This window comes from Zophobas morio, unplaced genomic scaffold (genome assembly GCF_036711695.1).
Source record: "Zophobas morio isolate AGI-343-1 ecotype UQ-CSIRO unplaced genomic scaffold, CSIRO_AGI_Zmor_V1 ptg000131l, whole genome shotgun sequence".
Classification (NCBI taxonomy): Eukaryota; Metazoa; Arthropoda; class Insecta; order Coleoptera; family Tenebrionidae; genus Zophobas; species Zophobas morio.
In genome coordinates, this window is record NW_026972236.1 from 631264 (window position 1) to 654409 (window position 23146).

General features: G+C 35.0%; 4 protein-coding genes across 4 annotated transcripts; 3 read left to right on the forward strand and 1 right to left on the reverse strand.

Annotated features, from left to right (window-relative positions):
• Positions 1-671: 671 nt before the first annotated feature.
• Positions 672-2089, reverse strand: LOC135145165 (tRNA selenocysteine 1-associated protein 1-like). Its single transcript, XM_064077262.1, has 8 exons — positions 1970-2089; positions 1781-1912; positions 1629-1720; positions 1421-1549; positions 1273-1358; positions 1146-1224; positions 994-1096; positions 672-943 (listed from the first exon to the last, which is right to left on the reverse strand). Exons 1-8 carry the CDS (start codon positions 1980-1982, stop codon positions 672-674), a joined length of 906 nt encoding a protein of 301 aa, XP_063933332.1. The 5' UTR covers positions 1983-2089.
• A 7866-nt stretch (positions 2090-9955) lies between these two features.
• Positions 9956-12151, forward strand: LOC135145201 (paxillin-like). Its single transcript, XM_064077314.1, has 9 exons — positions 9956-10081; positions 10153-10303; positions 10353-10411; positions 10481-10571; positions 10632-10786; positions 11388-11483; positions 11555-11736; positions 11789-12023; positions 12080-12151. Exons 1-9 carry the CDS (start codon positions 9967-9969, stop codon positions 12142-12144), a joined length of 1149 nt encoding a protein of 382 aa, XP_063933384.1. The 5' UTR covers positions 9956-9966; the 3' UTR covers positions 12145-12151.
• A 6623-nt stretch (positions 12152-18774) lies between these two features.
• LOC135145166 (uncharacterized) lies at positions 18775-19779 on the forward strand. Its single transcript, XM_064077263.1, has 5 exons — positions 18775-18798; positions 19223-19333; positions 19385-19476; positions 19536-19617; positions 19669-19779. The coding sequence occupies exons 1-5, from the start codon at positions 18775-18777 to the stop codon at positions 19777-19779; spliced, it is 420 nt and encodes a 139-aa protein (XP_063933333.1).
• A 2141-nt stretch (positions 19780-21920) lies between these two features.
• Positions 21921-22653, forward strand: LOC135145167 (uncharacterized). The gene is made up of 5 exons (XM_064077264.1): positions 21921-21993; positions 22051-22161; positions 22221-22294; positions 22350-22486; positions 22539-22653. Exons 1-5 carry the CDS (start codon positions 21921-21923, stop codon positions 22651-22653), a joined length of 510 nt encoding a protein of 169 aa, XP_063933334.1.
• Positions 22654-23146: the final 493 nt, after the last annotated feature.

The following is a 23146-nucleotide window of genomic DNA, read 5'->3' on the forward strand; positions in this document are numbered from 1 at the left end:
AGATTGAATTCTAGAACTTTAAGTAATTTTCGTTGTGTAAAGTCTTTAACCCATGGCGCGTGTTGAAATAACACAAACCTAGATAATTTAACTATAGACTGGGAACCGGACCGACAAATATTTTTTATAAATATAATAGTCTATACACGTTAAAGCAACAAATAAAAGGGAAACAGTGAACATCTTTATGATGAACGTTTAAGTTTTAAGGGGGCATTTGGCAAGTAGTGAAGAGGGATGAATACTAAAATTGAAATGCTAAAGATTATATTCGGGGGAGTGGTTAAGCAAGCAACAACCAAGAATCTCATAAAAGGATTCTTCGGTGAAAATGGATCTATGACTACTGAGCTAAGGCGAAAACTTTCAATTATAGCGCACAATGAGAAAGCTTAGATTGACCTGAAGAACTGCAGTCGGACATACCTCACTTGTTAAGTTTATGAAATTAGTTTAAGAGGAATACTAATTTCCAACTTTTACTCTCGTAAACCGAGAACAACAGACTTCATGCTTAGCTTCTTTCTTGAAACTCAAATGTTATACCTTCTCCTATACGGCCCGAAGCCAGGAAACAAGTCATAAGGTAACCCAATACTTTTTTTAAACAGAGAAGTGTTGTTAGCTAATAAGTAGTCAAAAAAAAACTTTATTAACTTTGTTGTCTTAATTTAATAGAAAGGACTTGGTGCCGGAGAGATACAAACGGCAGATGGCCAAATGGTTTTTGTTTGCTCTACAAACATTCTCATCCTACTGGAAACGTATATTTTATTTTCAACGTTCGTATTATACGGCCCAAAGGAAAAGCTATTCGCTTGTATAGTTTTCTTATAATTTTTCGCAGGCTGCAATACGGGAGTGGCGACAACCGTTGGCGAAGAGAAGTAATACTTAAGGCCCTCGTCATAGCGATAGCCGTAACACGTTATGTAGGCATATGCTAGAAAGCAATTGTTACAGATAGGATTCATTAAACAAGCAAACTTATACCGTCATATACTGAGGGCAAAACATTGAGCAGAGGCGACTGACTTATGGTCATACTTGCCGCAGTGGTGCAAGTATTCTGTTTTTTTGGGATCCCAGCTCTTACCTATAAACAGACTCTCACAAACAGGCTAGTGTGTAATAATATATTAAACCTTGATCGGCCGGTTTCCCAAACCGCTTACGCCGTTCATTGTCTCTAAGCAGTGGCGGTACTCAGCTTCATCAAAAAATCTTATCAAAATGTAGCTATGCTCTCATAAGCGAACAGAAAACGTGTACCTTAAAAAACCATATCCTTTAGACACCCCATTTTCATATAAAATTCTTGCAAATCTTAGATTAGGATATCTTTTTCTGAAAAAATCCTTCACAATGTAAAATATAAGTTTTAAAAGCTTCGAGTCAAGTACATAAATTTTATTTGTACCAACAACTGGACTTCAGTGACGTCGGATGATAGATCTCCCACATAAACGGAAAAATCTTCTCCATAACCAGGGACAGAATAAGGATTGCTATTTTGACTATGCGTAGCCCATCCAAGCCTAAAATAAGTCTAAAAAAGTTTAAAAAGCAAGAATTAGAATTCAAGTAAACTATTTAACTGTACAAGAAAAAATTAAAGTGAAAAGTACGGGCGGATTAGAATCTGGTATAAGGGTCCCATTAAGAAGAGATAACGCTTTAGCTGCCAATTCAAGTGTAGGAAAGTTTGCAAAACCGTATCCTTCAGGCAAGTGTAAAAGTAAAAGTATGATTAAAAAAGCGAAACTGTAATTCAACCTACCAGCACATTGTTGGGTTTGTTTATCTTTTATGACCTTGAAACTTAGGCACGGGTGGCCAGCTTTCATAAAGGCTCTTTGCATGAAATATGCATCCATATGAGGTGATATATCACCTACCCATAGAGAAGTACCTAAACAGCAAAAGAAAACTAAGATGGGGCAGGCAAACAGGTCAGAGCGTCGTATACCGTTATCAAGCATTTCTAGGCAAAATTTTATGTAGTTGCACAAAGTAAGGCAACAGGAAAATATTTCTGCTTTCTACAAAATAAAACAAAAAACTGGTGTCCATCCCCTGCTAAGCCTTCCGGCACACGCAATAGGTCATCTACTATATTCATGTACGCCATATAGGCCTAATACTTTCTCTCCATGGCAAGTCAAATTTTGGGGCTTTCAGGGCTCGGTTAATAGATTGGTTATTTTCAACGGGTATTAACCAGATAAATATTTATAATTAAATATCCTTCTGTTTATTATTTGCTACATTTCTTATTATAAGCTGAAGTTACGTTTTATATTAGCTTTTTATCCAGAAATTTGTGTACTTTTGTATATTAATAAAAAAGTAGAGTTGAAGTAATCCTAACATAGGTTATTCTATTTTAAAGGTGGTATAACTTTTAATTTTAGTTTTTTTGAAGAAAGAGTATATATACACAATTGCATTTAAAGACTGAAATCCTTCAAAGCTAACTAAGGTAGTACGTTTAGTATAGTTTTTACATTATTTAAGTTGTAATAACATATCGCACATAAAAGTCCCCAAAGTTTTATATAAACTTAGGTATAAATCTATTGACTTAATTCTAAAATAATAAGTTCTAGTATTATAACTTTTTCTATTATGATTTGCGGAAATAGTTGTGCATAATATTTAATTGGTTTTAAACTTTCCTTAAAGGTTGTAATAAAATCTTTGAAAAGAACAGTTACGAAGGGAAAAGTTTTTTATAGTTAATAGTAACTAATGAAAATATATTTAGAGGCTCTGCAAAAAATTGTGTGACAATACAATCTATTAGTTTAAAATGTGCAAATTCGTATGGTGGCATGCAATCTTTGCGGCGTAATTGAGCTGCAGATCAGATCAAAAAAGTCTTGACTTCATAGCATTTCAGAAAAAAGTGATAATATTTTGAATGGTTAATTGTATGGACGAGACAGTTGTACGACGCTCAGTAAAGGTCACAAAGTAATGGATGGAACAATAAAAACTGTCTTCTTAAGGTATAGTCAATGTTTTACAAATGTTAGTTAAGACCCCTAGTCTCTTAGTTACTAGAGTTAACTTTAATGCATATATTAACAAAACTGATGTGAAGATAGGGAGCAGGTTTATTGAACTATTTTAAAACTTCCCCAAAGACAAAGATCAGACAGATCGGACGTGCAGTTCGTTCGTAAAGTTCATAGATATTAACTAAATATAGTAATTTGTACTATGCTTTGCACGTGAGTCTTTGTTGGATATTTTTCGGAGAGGGAATTTTACTTAAAATAAAAAGGATAAGATGCTGACATTAATAATTAGGATTCAGAATGTGCTATTAGTTTCCACTTCAAATGTTTTATTATGTTTCTATTTTACTAAATTTATGAAATAACTGTTGTCATGGCGAGTTATCTGCCCACTTTATAGGCCGACTAAAGAGAATTTGAATACTAAAAAAAATTTTACACCTTTATATTGTGGTAAAAAAGATTATAGATTTATTTCAAAAATTACTTCAAAAATATTTAGAAAACCTTTCAGGAGGATAATTTAAGTAATTAAAACTTTATAAAATCCATGAAAGGTCTGTCTCCTCCTTTTATATAATCTTGCGTGAGCATATTTTTGTCCGATCTAATGTGACGAATTCTAACAGCCTTTTTTTTTTTTCGATAATATTTTACCCTAACGTATAGTTAGTAGACGCATGCCCTAAGTGCACCTACAATATTATAGCTCATTTGGCAGTGTAAAAAAGCAGCTTATATTACACTATATAATGAGAAAAGTCGTAAAGGAAGCACTTGCGGGAGGGGCTAAGGAATTTTTTATTTAGTAGTGACTTTGGCTGCATATATAATCTTAACAAAAGATTTTTTTTTGCACCTGTTATTCCAGCTCCTATAGGTGTATTTTTTTACTGATTAACTATTATAGTGTCTCAATATAAAACTGAAAGAGAAGGCAAGTTAAAGTGAGAAATTTTCTGTGCCCACTTGGAGGGTTTCTCGAAGTTTATAATGGAGTTGCCGACTCAGAGAAGCAAACGCTACTGTGAGGGTCAGATGGGCTATAACAGCCAGCAAGGTTTTTACCATGATGTGGAGAGAAAAAAAATTATTGAATTAGCTGGCAGCTAACACCAAAGAGCTGAAGCCTCGGGTTGGATGATCCAACTACGAGATAGATTAAGCCAGTAATACACTGTTTAAATAATCCGCCCGAGTTTTAGTGCAAGGAGTATGTGTTGATCTTATGTTAGTTTGTGCTAAGACGTAGAGATGCTATAAACACAGTTGTTAGTTTTGTGTGTGATTCTGTTTTTAGGCAGTACAAGGCAAGTTCTTTTCATGAAACATTTTTGAACTTTAATAATATTTAGAATTGTATTACCTCGAGGTTATCACTGTTAAGTAATACTATATTATGTTTGCCAATAGCCCTTTATATTTCAATACGACAATTCACCTTACATCAACTACCGTCATATTTTCTTTGTTTGGTGCTTGGAGTAGTTTTAAGTAACCTTTTAGAGGTAGATTAAACCAGTGGTCGGCACCTCCTGTACCTTTTTAATAAACTATTTTATTTCAACTTAAAATATACTCCTTAAAAAGCCTCAAAAATACGTTCAGAAGACAAAGAGAGGAATAAACGGCAAATGATATGCAAGCTATATAAGAATGCTTGAGAAAAGAGTGCAGTACTAGTGAAGCGACTAGAAATTGGGGGTTATTGGCAAAACTTTGTGGATTGTCGAAAATAACTAAACTTAGTCAGAAAGAAAGATATGTATACAGATCCTATTCCGAAAGAAGTATGCGGTTAAGCAAGTTTTTTAAAATTTTAGGTATTGGGTAGATGAGTGGATTTCATGTTTCGCCATAATGACTTACCATTCACAAGTAATGTAAAGTACGAGGAAGTACTGTTTATTAAAAAGAAAAGGGTCCAGCAATTTTTGAATTTAAGTTTGTTTAATAACTAAATAAGTATAAACTTGACCAGTGAAACAACCCTAATACGACCGGAGTAACCACAGTTATGAGACCTGTAAAATTTGTAACCACAAAAGGTAAAAAATAAGTTGCTCAGGTCTCCTATATAACGAGTAGTAGTAGAACCGATTCCTCCGGTTTAGTTATTTTCAAGGGTTAGACATCTCGAGGAATATTTTACTGACGGTCCCGGAACCAGTCTGGTCTTAGGCGAAGGTCGGGCTGGATTACCAAAGATTTGTTCCCTGTTGTCATTAAACATATTCTATTAACCAAATTTTTAACAGGCCAATCGAATATTGCTACTCCTAGACAATCACGAATCTCACACCTCTGTTGAGACCACTAAACTATGTTACGAGAATGAAATATGATACAAGTACCTTTACATATCCGGAGTAGGTAATGTTAGGTGAGAGGAATTTAAAAAAATTTAGATTTTAGCGTTGAGTGCAGAGAAATATACAAAAGATAAAAAGTTGGTGTGCAGGGATTTTATAATTTAGAGAGGAGTGAGGAAGAGAACATTTTAAAAATTTATTTGCTTGAATGTCGATTCAATGAACAATCATTTGGCTAATTAACCTTGTGACAAATAGTTGCTACTGTTGATATACTAAGTTACTGCTCGTGCGTTGCCTCGTGCTTCTCTACTTGGGTCCCACAGATCCCGAGGCGGCGTGCGTCTTTTGCTAAGTTTATAGTATGAGATAACTTAACAAAGGCGAATAGTTGCGGATGAAAACTGTGGTTGTCCTCTGTGCTATAAATGAGTTGTACGTAAGCGACACTCCTTGTATCTTGTCTAGGTGCTTGTTGTGTCTTTCTTGTAAGTCTTCGCTCAGCACTTGAGTAAATTGCTATGACGAGTGAAATAGCGCATGCTTCCAATTATGGTTGCAGTAATGTAAATAGTGTTTAGGTATATTACTACACTAGTGTTATATCTATGTATGAACGTACAGTACTTGGCAGGTGTAACTCGATTAACTTAAAGAGTGCTGTCTTCTCATGTATAGTATAGTATGTGTAGTGGTATATGAGAAAACTAGTAGTTCTTACTTTTTTTCGTTCACCTTCGGCAGAACAACTAATTAGCATTTCTAGAATGTTCGTTAGTTTTGTTCTACCAAAGTAGAACTTAATAATCAGCCTAGAGCGAGTAAAATTAATCAATTCGAAGTCGTTGATGGCTTGAAGAATGGTGGCGCTGGATTGGCTACCACCTTGTCTTAAAAATCGTATCTCGAGAGATAACTTTGCCCAATCATTTCCTATGATATCAATGAAGTGAACCCTATCAATTATGATAATAAACTTTAATAACCAAACTAGAGCTCACATTTAAATAGGATAGTGTAAACCATGGGATAAAATAACAGTAAAATCTATAACTAGAATACTACAAGGTAAAGTCAAAGATAGGATTACATATATCTCATTGTTAAAAATTAATCACGGCAAAAATGTTCATAGTTTTGGTCAACTACTAATAATGCAGAGCGCTGTCTCGCAATTTTCCCCGCCTATCACTAATTTCTTACTAGCATTAAATGATCTTATCATCAATAGTAAATAGAAATATAAATTAATAAGTATACAATTATTAATAAGTAAGAGCATTGTTAAACATTGTACAATTCTTCTAGAGAACTCTTGTTGATTGGAGGTTTGATGAAATGCAATAATTGTCAATTTGAAGTCGTATCGAGTTCAAATACTAAAACTAAAAAAGGTGTGTTTAATAGAGAAAGAAAAAGAGATGAAAAATTCAAGCCTATCCAAATATATGATATAAACTATGAACAGTGAATTAACTTCTCTGTACTGACGTTTATTCTATAACTAACCAAAGGGACCTACAAGATTTAAATGGATTAACTATCTAGTTAGGAATTTTAGTATCTCATGCTTAGTTCTGACTTTTAGCTTTGTTAGCACTAATTTATGAATTCTTATAACGGTTTGAGCAAGAAGTCGCCGGTCCTTGTGTTGCTGATCAAAGATTTGAAGGTTTCTTACTCAAGTAAATAGTAACTAACGTAAGTAGGATAGGGGCTAACTTCCTGTGTCACGCAGACTGATTTATCGCTTTTAATTTACTTGCACCGGTCTTCGTTAGATTTGTATAGGATCGTCGCGTTATATATATAAAATACTAGTAAATAGTACAATAGTACACATTATTACACTTCCCTACAGAATTTCTATAGATTATGGTAACATGCACTGTTATACACCAGCGACAGTGGGACAATCAACCAGCCACCAGCAGCTCAGGCACGAGGCAACAGTGCTATTTAAACATCACTCATCATGGTAGAACTTATTTCAATGGTTTTCGGTGACACCTAGTTACTCGGATTGAAGTAGTTGCTAGCATAACTTAGCTGTTTTCGCCAAACTATTTGTGTTTTTGTGTATGTGCGCTTGGTTCCAGCAGATCTTCATTCACTATGCCTAGCTGCAGAAGACAGTTCTAGTTCTCAACGCAAAGCTTATAATTCCGTAAGGTTATTTAGCCTTTTGGTTCGAACCTATAGAGCCAACATTGGGTTCAAACAAGTCTCGTTAGTGAACAAAGTTTGTTATTGCTAACCATTCGTGGCTGCTTCATGTTACAGGGGAGATTTCACCTGCCAATTTGCTCAACCCGCCTCGAGTTTTCGCCATTTTTAAGGGCAGTTGTTACCAACCATGCGTCACGCAACTTTAGAACTCTCCTAAGTAAAGTACAATTCTGACCCCCCAGAGCACACCACAAGAAGGTACCATAATAACAATGATGAAGCGTTTTATTCATTACAACAACCATGTGTATAGCATCACTTGTTAATCGCTAAATAGTTATGTAAGACCTTAAGCCCTCGTAGGGTATGACATGACCCGCAGGTACGCTTAGAAGCTGTGGTAGCGGCGTCTATAGCATTCATTCTCATTCTAAATACTTAGGCGTACTATTCATTGACTAACTTAGCTAATTCTTCCTCAATCGGCTACTAAAATAGTGCCTACTCCTCAAATAGGTACAATTCTAGCACAATTCTAGCACGGTTCTATCTTGCTACTTCAATGCTGTGGTGCTATTGAACTAACATTACAAACAAGTATTTATGCTTTGGAGCTGATATTACGTGGCTACTGTGTGATAACTTCTAACATCGTGCTCAAAAAAGCAAATACTTTAAAGCTAAAGAGTTATAAGTGGGATAAAGCAATATCCGGTCTTACTACGTATTATGTACCGTTCTTAGCTAATAGAGTTATCTTACATCAAACTTTCTACTTTTATTTTATTTAGGAGAGGTGTCTGTCTTAGCTCGGGTTAAATAGAGCATCTAAAGAAATAATTTTTCGACTCTTGGTCTAGTTTTCTTGTCTCTCAAAGGCACGGTAACAATAATTACGGTAGGTACCGTAATCACGGCCTAATTTTTTACTTTTCAGGAGGATGTCATAATCTTGATGTTTAACTACCCCACCTCCATCTGAATAATTAACATATAATCCCTGAGCAAGAAAGAAAGCTGCCTAGAAGACACAGTATACAGTAGTACTATTGAACTAACTTTTCTAATTCTTACTCAATTAACTCATCAACGGTGCTTTTAACAAAATACAATAATGGCCCTTTTTCTCTTGTTATTAAAACTATATATATATATATATATGTGTGTGTGTGTGTACAAACAAGAAGAGTATGCGTTATAGCGCATGCGGGCCATTTGAAAATGTGCGCCTATTTATGATTCATATGTACGGTCTTGAGCCCACTGATGGTTTAAATGCTTATGGACACATTCATAACCGCTTTCAGTTACGCCTCGCTCTAAAGCGCAACATCCTAGTTATATACGATGCAGCAGTTCCGGTAGTTCGTCTTTCTTGCAGTGCTACGCTAACTGCGTGCACTGCAAGAGGTGGCGCAATTACAGTCATCAGGTTGCCTATCGCTTGAGGAAAAATGTTTGAAAGAAGATGCAAGTGGCTTCCATTATTCACTTATTTGCTGCAGGGTACTAAATTGTTGCTGTTTCTGTTAAAAGATTGTTGTATACGAAAAATTTTGTGAATTCATCCTTAGAGGAGAGCTCGGCGGCGTTAGTGATGGTGTTCTGCGAACTGTTAAGTAACAGTGACAGAAAAACTGTTTAAAGGGGACTTAAAACTCTCTCATTTTGCCTCCGTTAGATGATCCAGAACTTCACGCAGCGTGGAGTGATGTGCAATTCTGTAAGCTGTGGAGAAGACATTGACAGCGACGTCACCGCCCTAAGCAGTCACTTTTAGGATTCGGTTTAAGGCTTGTTGTTGAGTAACAATATTTGCAATGCGTAGACTGCAAACCCTTTTCTCCGGCAATTGTACTATGGATGCGTCCCGCGTTGGTCCGGAGGGTTCACGGCGAGGTCATCATAGAGCGTAGCAGTCTTTATGGTCCCGCTTATAATGGGAAGGATTGCCGGTAAGTCTAGAGGCCCGTATACTTCCTGTAGGTACAAATTTATGGATACAGAGTTTGATTCAACGCTTTGATTTTACCGCTACATAATTTACGTGTGGCCATGACAACTTTTTGTCGATATGAGCTTGGGAATACAACGAAAAGGTTAACGGCAGTGGGGGTGCATTGTATTAAGAAATATACACAAAACAAAACCATATACACAACTTATACAAACACATTTAGGCATAATTAACATCATAAACTAATTATTTTAAAGAAAAAAAGTAAAAACAAATTCAAGCTTGCGGAAATGAACTTTTTAAGCTCTCCAGTAGTCAATAAAGTTCTGTGGAATATATATGTAATCAGTGTAAGAATTAATAGAACAATTTATTAAGTTAAAAAGTAGTGGACAGCCCAACCCAAAAATGGCAAGTGGACATTACCTTTATGGAGGCAGATAAGAGTAACTGATTATTTGCATACTGCAAGGTGCCGACTTACCTTACTTTATAAAAATAAAAAATGGATGAACTAGATGGTATATTTTCGAACTTAAAGAATGATAGAGGAGCGGAGCCCACCGAAACTCCTACTACTGAGTTAGATCTGCTTTTAAAAAAATTGGAAGGTTTTAAAGGTAGAAACTTTTTAATTTATACGAAACCGTATAACAGCCAATTTATATACGAATGTAAATAAACTTCTAAGTTTCTTCACAAAGCTTTACACCTGGAAGCAGTGAAGATAAAACTATAAAGCAACAAGTCCATGAAAAAAAAGAAAGTTCACAGATTATTTTACAAGATGAACCTAAGAATTCTTTATCAAAAAAAACAAATGTTGTGGAGGAGTCAAAAAGGTTTGCACAATGTTTGTAGCTGTTATAATGTAGGCTTACATATTATAAGCTGTTTCCAGCCGTTAGTAGATACGGAACTTGATCTAGCTTTGGGGAGCATCGATACAGGTGGCATCTAATTTATCGATTATAAACTTTACTTTGTGAATTATAAAAAAACTAAAGTTTTATTTTTAGTTATAGAAGAGTTGGATGTTATTAAAGACAAGGAAATCGTTGAGAATACGGCTCCCATTGATAAAGATATAAGAGACGTCCAAATAAAAAGGTGACAATTATATACATATTAATATGTAAGTGTAAAGCATGAAGATTATTTATTTCTTAGTGATAAAGAACTTAAGCAAACTGTTTGCTTTCGTTGCCAGAAACCTATTATAGGCCAGCCTTTTTCCATTCTTGGAAAAGATTGGCACGAAACTTGCTTTTGCTGCTACACTTGTAAAAGCCAGCTCAACTCTAAGAATTTTTTTGACTATGGAGGTTACACCTGATAAACTTAATGATAAACTTAATTATTCATACTAATTTTTACACGCTTTGATATCCTCTGAATAAATTATTTTACTTATAAATCTTTCGATTTACAAAGCTCGTAAAGTTAAATAATTAGAGTTTTATACTTCAATTAAACTTTATATTTTTTTGATTTTGAGATAGTATAACCTTGCTATCTATTAGTAAACATTGTACTAGTTTTTTCTAAAGACTTCCGTATATTATATGTTTTGGGCTAATACTTTGAGTGTTAAGTTATGTGAACTTAGCTTTCTGTTACTTGAAAAACTAGAATCAGTATTCACCAACTTTTACCTGTTAAAGCTATTTGTGGAGAGGTTCTGTTAAAAAAGAGTGCTTATTAATCCCAAGACTTTTAACAGTACTAATTGCTGAAAAGGCGAAGGGTTCAAAAAAGAACTTGAATATTTTTTGTTACACACCATAAATTTATATATCACGCACTTCGTGTATTACATCATAAATAAGTTTTTTGTCTTTAACTGTTATTTATTTATATAGTATGCGTTAAATTTTTTTCGGAGCTCTTTAACTTTTGAATAAAAATTAATAACTTCATTTTTAGGGCTGCCGTACTGTCGCTCTGACTACAATGCTCTGGTCTTTTTTAAGTGTGCGTACTGCGGAGAGTTAATTGAGAACATGTGCGTTCATGCGCTAGGTTTTTTAACACAATATGAGCCTTTTAAGCGTACGTGGTCAAACTATTTTCGTTATTTCTGTAAACTTAAGGAAGAGTGTGGCATCCCGACCATTTTTTCTGTTCGCAATGTGGAAGAGTATTTAAGGACGAGAATTACCGAGAAGTGGACGGTAAAGCGTACTGCGAGGAAGATTACTTCCGCATGTTTGCCCCAAAATGTAAGGGCTGCGGTTTGCCCGTGATGGACCAGCTTATTTCCGCCATGGACTGTGTAATAACCACTCTCTCCCAAAACCAGCCTTTTGCTTTATTTTTACTTTTAGGATTGGCATGAAGACTGCTTTCGCTGTGCTACATGCAATCAGCTCTTTGAAGAAGGCCTTTTCTACGAGCATGCCGAGAAGCCTTACTGCTATGAGCACTTCTGCGAAGTGCGAGGAATGGTTTGTGAGTACTGTGGCAAACCCATTTCCGACGACTACATAACAGTTTCCAATAAAAGACGGTTTCATAGAGACCACTTTTTATGCAACTTTTGCCACAAGAGGTTGGACAAAGGTAAAATAATAAATTATTTGTACAGCTCTTTTAATTTTTAATTGTAACTCTCGCAGTGGCTTCGAAAGAAAGAGAATCGAAATTTTATTGCCTCCAATGCCATGTGCGTTTGTTTGAGTAAGGCGTGTAATGCAATAAAATTGGTGAGCGAGCTTTATTAAGTCATGTGCAGGCAAAATGGTTAGCGGAGGCTTTAAGCATGTGTATATGACTGTTTATAGCGCAGTCAGTCTGGCTACCACCTCTTCTTATACCAGTTTTTTAATTTACAAGAGTGCTCGGTTTTGAAGGAGCACAATTTAATAATATTTAATTGAGGCTTCAACGTATTCCACTAAAATTACAAATATTGACGGTAGATAACCCAAAAAGAATATTGATGTCAATTTAGGCGGACAATCCAATATTTAATTCTAAGTTGAAGAATCTGTTTGTTAAAATAACCACACTAAGGTAATAAGTGTTAAGTGATCTGTAAAATCCACCTGTGTTTCAGCAACCTCTACTATAAAAACATTGCGGGAAAATTAATATAATAGATAATCTTTTCCACATATTTTAAAGTAAGGTACAAGTTATATCGTTAAATCTTTAGAGGGGATGACTTAGTTATAAGGCTGAAAGGATTTAACGAAGGAAATCTGCAGAGGAGTTATGTAAATTTATTTGTTTAAAAATATTCTTTAGACACATATTCTCGATGGAATTTAGAGGTTTACTTATTTTTTGCCAAGTGAGGATCTTTACTGGCCATACTAATACTATGCTAGTGACTCTTTAGCATATGGTTGCCACATATATTATCAATTTTCTGGAGTTATTAATCTACAAAGGTCAGGAATGAGGGTGCAGGAACTCTTATTTAGCCAGGGAAGAAAAATTTATATTTACGAAAGTCTGGTGAAAATGCCATATGACCTTGAAAAGAGAAGTAAATAAAATCTGCGTAATAAAGCTAGCCCTGGATATTAACCTCCGCTATTACAATTCAAAATTTAAATTTTGTCGTAATTTTTATAGGAACTGTTAGTGTTGAGTTATTTTGTGCGTTGTTTTTGCCCCGTATTAGTTAAACATATAGACGTCGTAAAATTTAAGCAGGTAACATTATAGTTTCTTGATAAGAGCTGTTTAATGGGATAAATATTATGGAATAGCCAGTGTGAAGGGCTATACATTAAAAATCCGCTGTTTTCCCGCTTAGTATTATATTAGCCCTATCACGTAGTATTAATAAGCTACATAGCCTAATAACAGAACAAGGAGGTAAAGTATACTAGGTTTATGGGTTACTTTAACAAAACAACTTATACTTAGTAATAGAATTAGCTGCCTAACCCCAGCGCTTAAGAGGTTTAGCACACCCCACTTACCCTACAAAGTTCCCACATAATAAGGTTATTACTTAAGGTTTTAAAAACCTTTCGAACATTCCACACAATCTTACCACAAACTTGCTCTTTAGTTATATATTAAACTTCGGTCTGTCTCTCTTTTACTCTCTTTAAAGATATAAATTACCCTTATTTTTTGGAATAATGAACTGAACTGCAAACATGTTGCTTGGAACAATTGAGTTAAATAATAACTCGGGAAATACTTAGCAAGTACTTAGACCAACCCAATTTTCGCGTTCTATCACCCCAACGCTCTACACACATGGCAAAAACAGGAATTTCGGACACATTCCACATAACTTTCTCAAAAGTCATCCACCACCGGTATCGATCGCCGAGCTACATAAGTTTTCGTCAAATCACCTTCCCGTCTTACTGAAGTTAGGCCAAAGGAAGACTACAACGAAACTTTAGACAGTCATTTTACGAACAGGACATTATTTACAGCTGCGGTGAAGCATCACTTCCGAATTCATTCTTATTAAAAGACCGTTGAAAGTTATAGCGCACTGTCAGCTGTCTACGCTGCTGGGGAACTGCTTATCGCCTTGGAACATCTACCGATTATTTAATGAACCTTATGTCAACTCCAGCGGTAAAAACGCCTGGCTGTTTCTATACAAAACTCTGGCACACAGGTTTTATTTTGTTTTCACAAATACTTTAGAAAAGAGCTAGTCACACTAGTCGCTTGTTGTTTTGTCAAACGAACTTAAAACCGTTGTTTCACAACATCTCCCCCTTTAGATAGCGTGCGTTGGTCTATTAGAGTACATGGGGCTTTAAATTAAATGGTAAAATACTATATTAATAAAGAAAATGTGGTTTAAAGTTACAAGTTTTTAGTTATAACTAAGGTCCTCTTCGCGACCATCGTATCCCCATTAAATTAGGTAAGTCAAGAATTAGTAATTCATTAGCGGGTTCTAAGCTTTTTAAGTTACCTCAAAAAGGCGGATTGTCTTAAATATTGGTTTTTTTAGTATCTCATAGTCTTTAGATAATTTGTGAGCCAAAAATTAGCAGGGCTCGTAGTTAACTTCGCAAGAAACCTGTGATTGGCCTATCCACTAATAAACGAACCTTTTTTTTGTCATGATCGGTAGTTGCTAATAACCTCCTTATGTAAATTCATTAATTTAGTTAATTAAATGTGTTTTTAGTAACTTACATATTTTGTATACACCAGAAAAATAAACAGAGTTAAAAACTCTTTTTTGAAAATGGGGTTTTTCCTTTATATAATTTACCGTTATAATTTTTCTTTTTTTTTTTATGCAACATTTTTTGGATTTCTTTTTTGAGCGTATTCTCTTCTTCCACGGAGCAGAACGGTCGCTCTCCTCCTTTTTTCTCCTTCAAAAAATGTCTGAAGAACAGTAAATCGAAATTAGTTAACATATTAGGTTCATCTCATATAACATTAATTTAGCACGTTATTACTAGATCGTGTAATAAGTTGTACACCATGGCCCCCTTATACGTTTACGAGACTTAATTTTTTTTTCTAACCCTTACATATTAGTTTTGAGATTTTTTTTTAAAGTTTAGACATAAAAACTTTTCTGAAAGTGAATACACAATAATAACATAGCATGCATTTCAGCTAACGTGCTTAATTTAACGGAAATGTGTTCAACAGTAAATTTATAAATACAAAGACGAACTTTTTTTAAAACCTTCATTAAATTCTATACATTCTTAAGTTGTAATGTAACCGGTTTATTCCATATAGTAGTTCAGTGTGCTATTTGAAAATACTATATCCAATTTTTTAATATTATATTTTAGTTTATTAAAAGTTTTGTTGTGCAATATGCCTATATACTACATAAATATTTAGTATATGGCAAAATCTACAAAATAAATATAAAATTAATATTATACTACAGTTACATTACTTATTAGTGTCAAGTTGATTTCATTATATACTCTACCTCGTTGAGTTGTGTATATTTTTGCCAATTTACATTCAGCGTACATTTAATATATTTTTATAAGTACAATATAGATTACTTACACTTACTAAGTTATTTTTTATTTAAATTTATACAAAAAATAAAGATATGAATGAATAAGAAAAAACTAAATTATGCTATTTATTACTTTGTAACTTTAAATGATGTGACCTAAAAGTTTTTTAATGTATATAAAACGGAACCAATTGCAAAGCCATCTGGCTAAAATCATTCGATTTTTTTTGCTATTACTAGATATTAACAAAAATGCTAGATGCTTTTTTTAGTTTTATAAAATTATTTAAATTTAGAAGGTACTTGTGATGTGTGGGTGGACACCATAAATGTATACATTGCACAATACATAGTCGTGGTAAACCTTGTTAATTAGCTGCTAGCAGCAGAGAACAAATACAGCCCCCGCGCTAATATCGTGGCAAGTTAAATTACTTTTTACTATTTATATTTTTTTAGTCATAAATACTTTAAAGATTTGAATTGTATGGTGCTTTTTTTTTTTCTAAGTGAGGCCCCCATTTGTAATATTAAAATAAAAAAAAGTCGATTAATTTTGTAGAGAAAGATACAGAAGGAAATTAAAAATATTTATAGTAGTAGATTAGAAGGCTTCTAATTTATCGTCTTGTGGCTAAAAATCGATAACTTTTTAGAGAGAGCTTGATATATGCTTGAGTATAAGCAAGAGGCATGCTTAAGTTGGCGTTCCTTATAAAATTAAATTAAAAATCTATAATAAATATTAACTTTTATTGAGCTAAATTAAGAAGAAAGCTGTTTGTCGTGCAGTTAACCTTAGTCCTAATAGAACACGTACAAAAGATAATGTTAATTAATTCTTTAACAAATATGAAATATGTTGTCATAGTGAACGTTGCCTTATTTCATAATAAGTCACAAATGTTTTATAACATCCCTATTGTTCAATTTTTGCAAGTTAAAGGCAATTGTTAATATATTTGCAAAATGTAAGAACTTTGTTAATAAAAGCAAGCGTTGTGTTAGTAACGACTTTAAATTAACAGTATAATCGCTCAAAAAGTTGAGAAGATTATAATAAGAAGTATAAATGATTCAAAGGAACTTAAAGCATATATATTAAAATTCGTTAAATAATTTTAGATTTTAATAAAACCTTCTACAGTTATTACATTACATTATGTGATCAAAACTGCACTTATAAATGAATTACTGGGGTATAATTACTTCGATTAAGGCAGTAAATGTGTAGTGTTTTAAGAGTCGATGATAAAAAGTATAGAGTGACGCTGGATGAGAAGGTTTGATGCACTTGTACTGTGATGCATAGCCAAACTAATAAAAAAAATTGCAAAAAAGTCAGGAGAGGGTCAAGTGCCGGAAGAACTAAAGTAGGAGGTATTTAAAGGATGGTTATACCGATCATGTTTGTTAGGCTCGAACACTAAATTTATTAAGTTCCCTCTTGTAGTGGGCGTGAACTTCTAGCGTAGTGGGAGGCGCAACATACCCGCTCTAGTTTGAGCCCAGCTTCTGTTGAAATGTGTGCAAAGAGTATATAGAATGATATTTGCTTCCTTTGTAATTAAATAGCTTTTTACTACCCAAAAAAAAAAAGATAAAGTTTTTATATCTACGATTACTTCATCTTGCATAACAGCCTATATTTATCTAGTTAGTCCAATATACTCTTTCAATTTATTCTTAAATATTTTTATATATATTTTTTAAAAATTAAATAATATATTTACCATATGAAGGGGTAGAGGAGAATCCCACTTTAGCGTCGGTGGGGATTTATCAGTAAAAAAAGTTAATATAATGTCCACGCAAAAGTTGTATGTAGGAGGGTATCACTAAAGATTTAGAATTTAAAACTGACGAGTGATTGATATTTTTTTTAACCCCAGTTACACTGTGACAAAGTTAACTTAAAAATTAATTGAAACCAAACCAGCTTTATGATATGAGGCAGATATTTACGACTAAATTGTACAAACACATCCTTTATAAAGAATTAGAGTATTTTGGAAATTTTATCCAGCTACTACCTATTTAGTATTAAAATTGATGTACAATTTGTTTATGACAAATTGTACTTAATACCCTATTTTACACTTACCTTATTTTTTTTATTTTCGTTTGTAATTTTGGCGTACTTTATTATCTATATAGTATCCATAGCTTTTAAGTTGTACCAATTTTTTACTACTGAAGGGTCAACCCGACACGTATTCTTGTCAACATTAGTTCCTGTTAATAAGAGTGGGTAAAGAATTGCCGAAGTTTGTAATAATGTATTTACTGTGGGACTACTGTAGGTGACATAAAAGAAATAAATGTTGTAAAAAAAAATTACAGTATTTAAATCTCGTCTGGATCAGTCTGACCCGTGGATAGTACTTAAGAGTTTAAGCAGCCCTTATATTAGCGGTAAATTTTAAATATGTAAATTTCTTAACTGCGTTCTGTGAGTTATCACTTTATTGACAGTAGCGCCAAAGCACTTGTGGAATGAAACTAGTGTTTAAAAGAGAAGAATAAATACGACTATAACATACAAGTATAGCAAGGGAGAAAATGGAGTATGGCATCTTTATTACAACTTGCATAAAGAATAGGGCGTGAAAGACTAATCAAAGGATCTACAAAAGCCAGAATTTTTTGAAAGCGGGTGTACCCATTTGCGCCAGTTAGGAGACACGATGCGACCAGAGATCAACTGACAGTTAGGCTAGACCATGAGGGGTATAGTTATTGTGGTTTATGTAATTTACTAATGACATGGTGATGTATGGGTAGCTGATTTTGACTGTTAGCTTTTAGTATATTCATTGTTAAATATCTTTTGCAATATCTTAGACCAAGTCATGCTTAAAACCCTTCTGACACCGTTCGAAAATTTCATTATAAGAAAATTAGTTTCTTTTCTTGGCCTATACATACAAAATATTAATGAAGATATAATAACTTTGAAACTTACCGCTGGTTACTTTTATATAAATAGTTTTAATACTTATTTTCCGCTTCGTCTTTGGTGGTTATAAATTATAACATCAAAAGGTATTCTCGAATTAGAAAACCTAAAACTGAAAGAAAATATTTTTTGTTTTTCAGAACTCCCATTTAAACTTATCAGTGGTAGTTATAGATGTTTTTGTTGATAGAAAGAGCATTTACTGTTGTTTAGGTACCATTGGGAAACTTAGTCTACGGGTACCTTTTCTTCATTCAGGGACAAACTCATTTCACATTTACCTTGAAAGCTTTAACATTCTGCTTAGAACTGTAGAAGTTTTTAAGGTCTATTTTTGTAAAAGATAAAGAAAGTGACCATTCTTTATCATTTTTGCAACTTTGAACTTTAAACCTGTATTTTTTTATTTTTACTATATAAGAATGACAAGGGAGGGAATTACCTTGGTAAATTAAAATTAGCTGAAGGCTGTGATGAATTTTATTATAAACTACAAAAAAGTACTTTTAACTTTAGTAACTTACTTAGAAGTTTTTTTCTTGTTCTGAATATAAGTGAAGTATTTAAAACATATTTTTTTGGTTTTGGAACTTAATTTTTTATAATATAGTATATTTAAAGGTTTCTGGATTTGCCACGTTTTTTGTAAACTAAAATCACTAAAATGTAGGTTTAGACAACTCTTTCCCCGATTCTTCATTTCCCAGTATAATAAGGCTATGGCTTTATAAATTTTTTTTGCTGGCCTCCGAACGGTTCCATCTTGAAGTCAAGAAAGTGCATGTTCGCTTTGAGGATGAATTATCGAATCTTGCAGTATTACTTCAATGTCTCTATAATTTAAGTTTTTGTTTCAGCGCCTTGCTATAGAGTCCACTCTCGGGGGGGATCACCCTCGAACTTCTGGAGTTTGTTTCCTGCACGCCTGACTGGTCTCCTTGTCCTCCAGCGGATGTCAGCGGCGGGCCTACTATTTTCAAAGTAGAACCTGCTTTTTCTGTTAAGTTGCCTTCTTGTTTTTACTCCTCTTAGCTCTTGAAGATTGATCGACTTTCGTTGTACCTCAATCCTGGGGAAACTCGACTTCTTCACAAGTTGAAGGACGAACATGAACTCTTATACTGGTAATACCGCCTTTTTATTCTTTGTTGTATTAAGACAAGTCTATTTTATTGGATAATAGGATGAAGGTACTCATTTCCAGTTCGGAAAGGGCACCTTTGGAACTTTGTTATCTTCTTCAGCCCGTCTTTGTTAGAGGAAAAGTATTTGGTTATGCAAGTTTGAGAAATACCCGATCTGAAATTATATTTAAGGTTTCATTGAAGGTCTCGGGTGAAGGACTGCTTTCTGACTTTCCGGATTTACATATCACTATTTCTGTATTGCTTTGTCATTGTGCTATATTTAACTTGACTGATTATTAATAACTGCTTTTGGTTTAGGTGGAAGATCTTTCTTTTATAGTTGATAACGAACAGCTAAGATCCATCAATACTCTCTATTCTTATTTTGTAGCATTTTACCACTTTTTGGTGCTTAAGATTGCTTATTTTAATTGCGCACAGAACTTGGTTACTATTCGCAGTCTACAGTCGAGAGCGAGACCAAATGAAAAAGTTAAGGAAAATCCACTTGCCTGGTGGCTTTACGCCATTGAGTGTGTGAACATAAACAACATTAAGCGGAGGACAGCCTTTTCTTGGACGAGGTTACTACCTTTTGTATTTTTTAGCTGAATCCTCTGCTTGAGGTAACCCCTAAACTCACACCAGACTCAAGTTGCAAAGGGATCTTAGGAAGGCGTATCTGGCTACTTATAAGCAAATTGTCATGGCACCCAAACCGTCTACGGAATTGTTGCATTCCCTAGAGCAGGTCAAAATTTGGCAGACTTGTGAGGACGCCCCCTTTTAAAACCTCTTTTTACGAATTCAGCTTGAGTCCTTTCTCTCTCATGACGATATTATTATTTTTCGAAAAATAGGAGAGTCCCGTTTCGGACACTTAAAAGATATAAACCGTATGAACTTTTGAACTTTTTTACCTCCCTTTAAGTGAGTTAGTAAATTTTTCGGTCAGCTCCACCGCTCTTGACGAGTATACGCACCTTGTTGTCAACATATATCGATAAAATTATGCCCACCAAGCCCGGATATAGCGCAGGCAAGCGCTATGCCTAACTTTTTTCTCGTAGTATGCTCTTATGGTCTCCTCCTTGCTCAGGCTACCACGATAGTTCCTACCCACTCTCTTATTTATTCCAAGGAGTGTGGAACTCTCGACCTATTCAGGTTCCTTCGCTTCTTAATCGTGTTTTACTATCTCGCAGATTATATTTGTTTCTTTTATACGCAGTTTTCAACATCATTAGTTGTCAAGGTTCCTAGAATAACTCTTAGCTTATGTGAGCAGAAAGCTCCGTTAGTCTCTTGTCCTCATGCCAGGGCGGTAAGACTTTTATTCTCTGCAACTCAATTTTTTTCACACGAAGCAGGACAACATTGGCTCCGTTTTTTCTGTCTTAGCCTTGAAAGTACTGATGATTGAGATTTCCGATGGTGCTCACTTATTTTGTTGCGCCCGTTCACCATTTACCCTTTACTTACTCTGTGCTTTTGTTTTGTAGTAGGGTTGCTTTCTAGCTGTGCTAACATAAAAATTAAGAGCGTCCGGCTTTCCGTTAGGCCTTTCAAAGGTCTTGATTTGGAGCCGATGATATTTTTCCGTACCAAAAGCGTCAATAAAGATGTTGCCCAGGCGGATATGCAGGTCTTCTATATTTCGTGTTTACTTTTTAAAAAAAAAATAAAACCCAATCGTTTAGAGCGAGATTTTGCTCAATGTCTCACTTATATACAGAGCGGCAGAAGCTGGTATTTTTCACCGCATATTTTGTTTTTTTTAGTCTCATTCGCTCAAGTCTCGAGGTCCTTAATCATTGAGTTAAACTCCTTGACTTTTTGCTATCGTAAAGAGTGTGTCAGCCGATTGATCAGTTTTTCTAAGCAGGCCCTGGCAAAGTACCCTTATATAGATGTATTTTATCTGTTTTCTGCTTTCCTTCTTGTGTGCAGCCGGCACTGCGTTGAGAATAGCGCTCCTGTTTTTATGTCCAGCAAGGATCGATTGTCTGTATTTGGTACTAAAGTTGGCCATCTTTTTAGGTTTCCTCTCATCTCCCGCGTTTCCTCACCACTGTTTGACTATAACTTGTGGTTCTTTAGACGCGGCAACATGACTGTTCACATTACCTTGAAGCCTCTTGTTCTTCTGCTTGCCTCGTCCGTCTCCCGACTCGCCTTGAGTAGCGGTTCCGTCGATTTCCACTTTTTTCCTGGGAAAACATCTGTGCCCCCCCTGCAGTGTACGTTTCTTTGTTACCCCTCTTTTTACCGTGCTCCTCACTAGTTACGTTGCTGCACTTGCAGGCTCCGCTCTTGTCAAAGTTCTCAGAGGTTTACTCATTTGCAGAGAGCCTTCTTTTTGTTCTCACAAGTCTTGAATAGAAACTTCAAGTAAAATAAATTTTTTGAACCGACCGACCCAAGGGGAATCTGAAGGGCACATGCATCTGGTGTTGGATGGGGTTAGCTGCGTATATGTCGAGCGACCTTATTCGTGGGAAAACGAGCTTTTCGGTGATATAAAGTTTTAGAAGCTGCTGGTATTCAGCATTACCTCCTTATGTCCGGCAGGAACTGCGCTTATAAAATCGTCACGTGTTTTAAGCAGCACTTCGCTGTGGCTGGAACTTGCTTACAGCTCTGACGAGCCCGATAAAGACGACCCGTTGTTTTCTATTCACGGTATAAGTTTTGGCCATCTTGTACGTAAATTGGCTTCTATATTACTCTTCCGATGGTAGGCGGCGTATCCTTTATAACTTTTTTCTTGTCCTTTCCTGTCATGAAACTTTTAACCGAGCACTTTGCAGATTCAGTTCTCGTCTCAACCTAGAAGTTTTTTGTGCTTTTTATAAAGTTAATCTGTGCAGGCCAATCAAACATCGCTGAATAAGGAGAGCAGTCCAATTATGCAAAAGCAACATATTCCTTCTGCGCTATTGACGCCTTCTCACTTTTTATTGTATTCTCACTTTGTCATGGAAGGCCTCCGCTTCAAGCTTGTGAGGTAGTACTTTTTCTTTCTTTTTACTCCACATGAGCTTGTATAAGTGTCTAAGGGTGCGGCCGGAGGTTGGCGAGTTTACTACTTTATTTCTTTCCCGTGTCAACCCGGTCTCTGTTACGTTCACGAAGCGTCATTCCTCGAAACAACTCACAGTAACTTGCTTATGAATATCACGTAGATATCATTATTTTTTCACTGCCTTAAGATTTCCGTTTTGGGCATTTTTATGAACATCTACGCTGGAACGAAACAGTATACCTTTTTTAAGATCAAGTAACATTTATCGTTCTGTATCGCTTCCTTTTACAAGTACTGAGCTTTTCAATGTTATAGAGGATACCAGTTGGGTGAATGTGGGCTGGTGGTCACATGGCACTTCGTCGATAACGAATCACCGGACTATGCAGATGTGGATCAGAAACTGTCGGTGCGTCGGGAATACCCACACAAACTACGTCGCCCCTAACACTGCCGTTATGAAGGTTGCTGTTGGTAGACTAGCACTGAACATCGATTCGGAACTTTTTGCGCTCTTCCCGAAAATTCTTCATTACTTTAAAGAAAACTTAACGCGTCTTTGTAAGTTTTGAAGTTCAAGTTGAATTCAAAGTTTATTACAATGATAACAGATTCGCGCTTCGCGCTTTCGAGTGGAGTTAC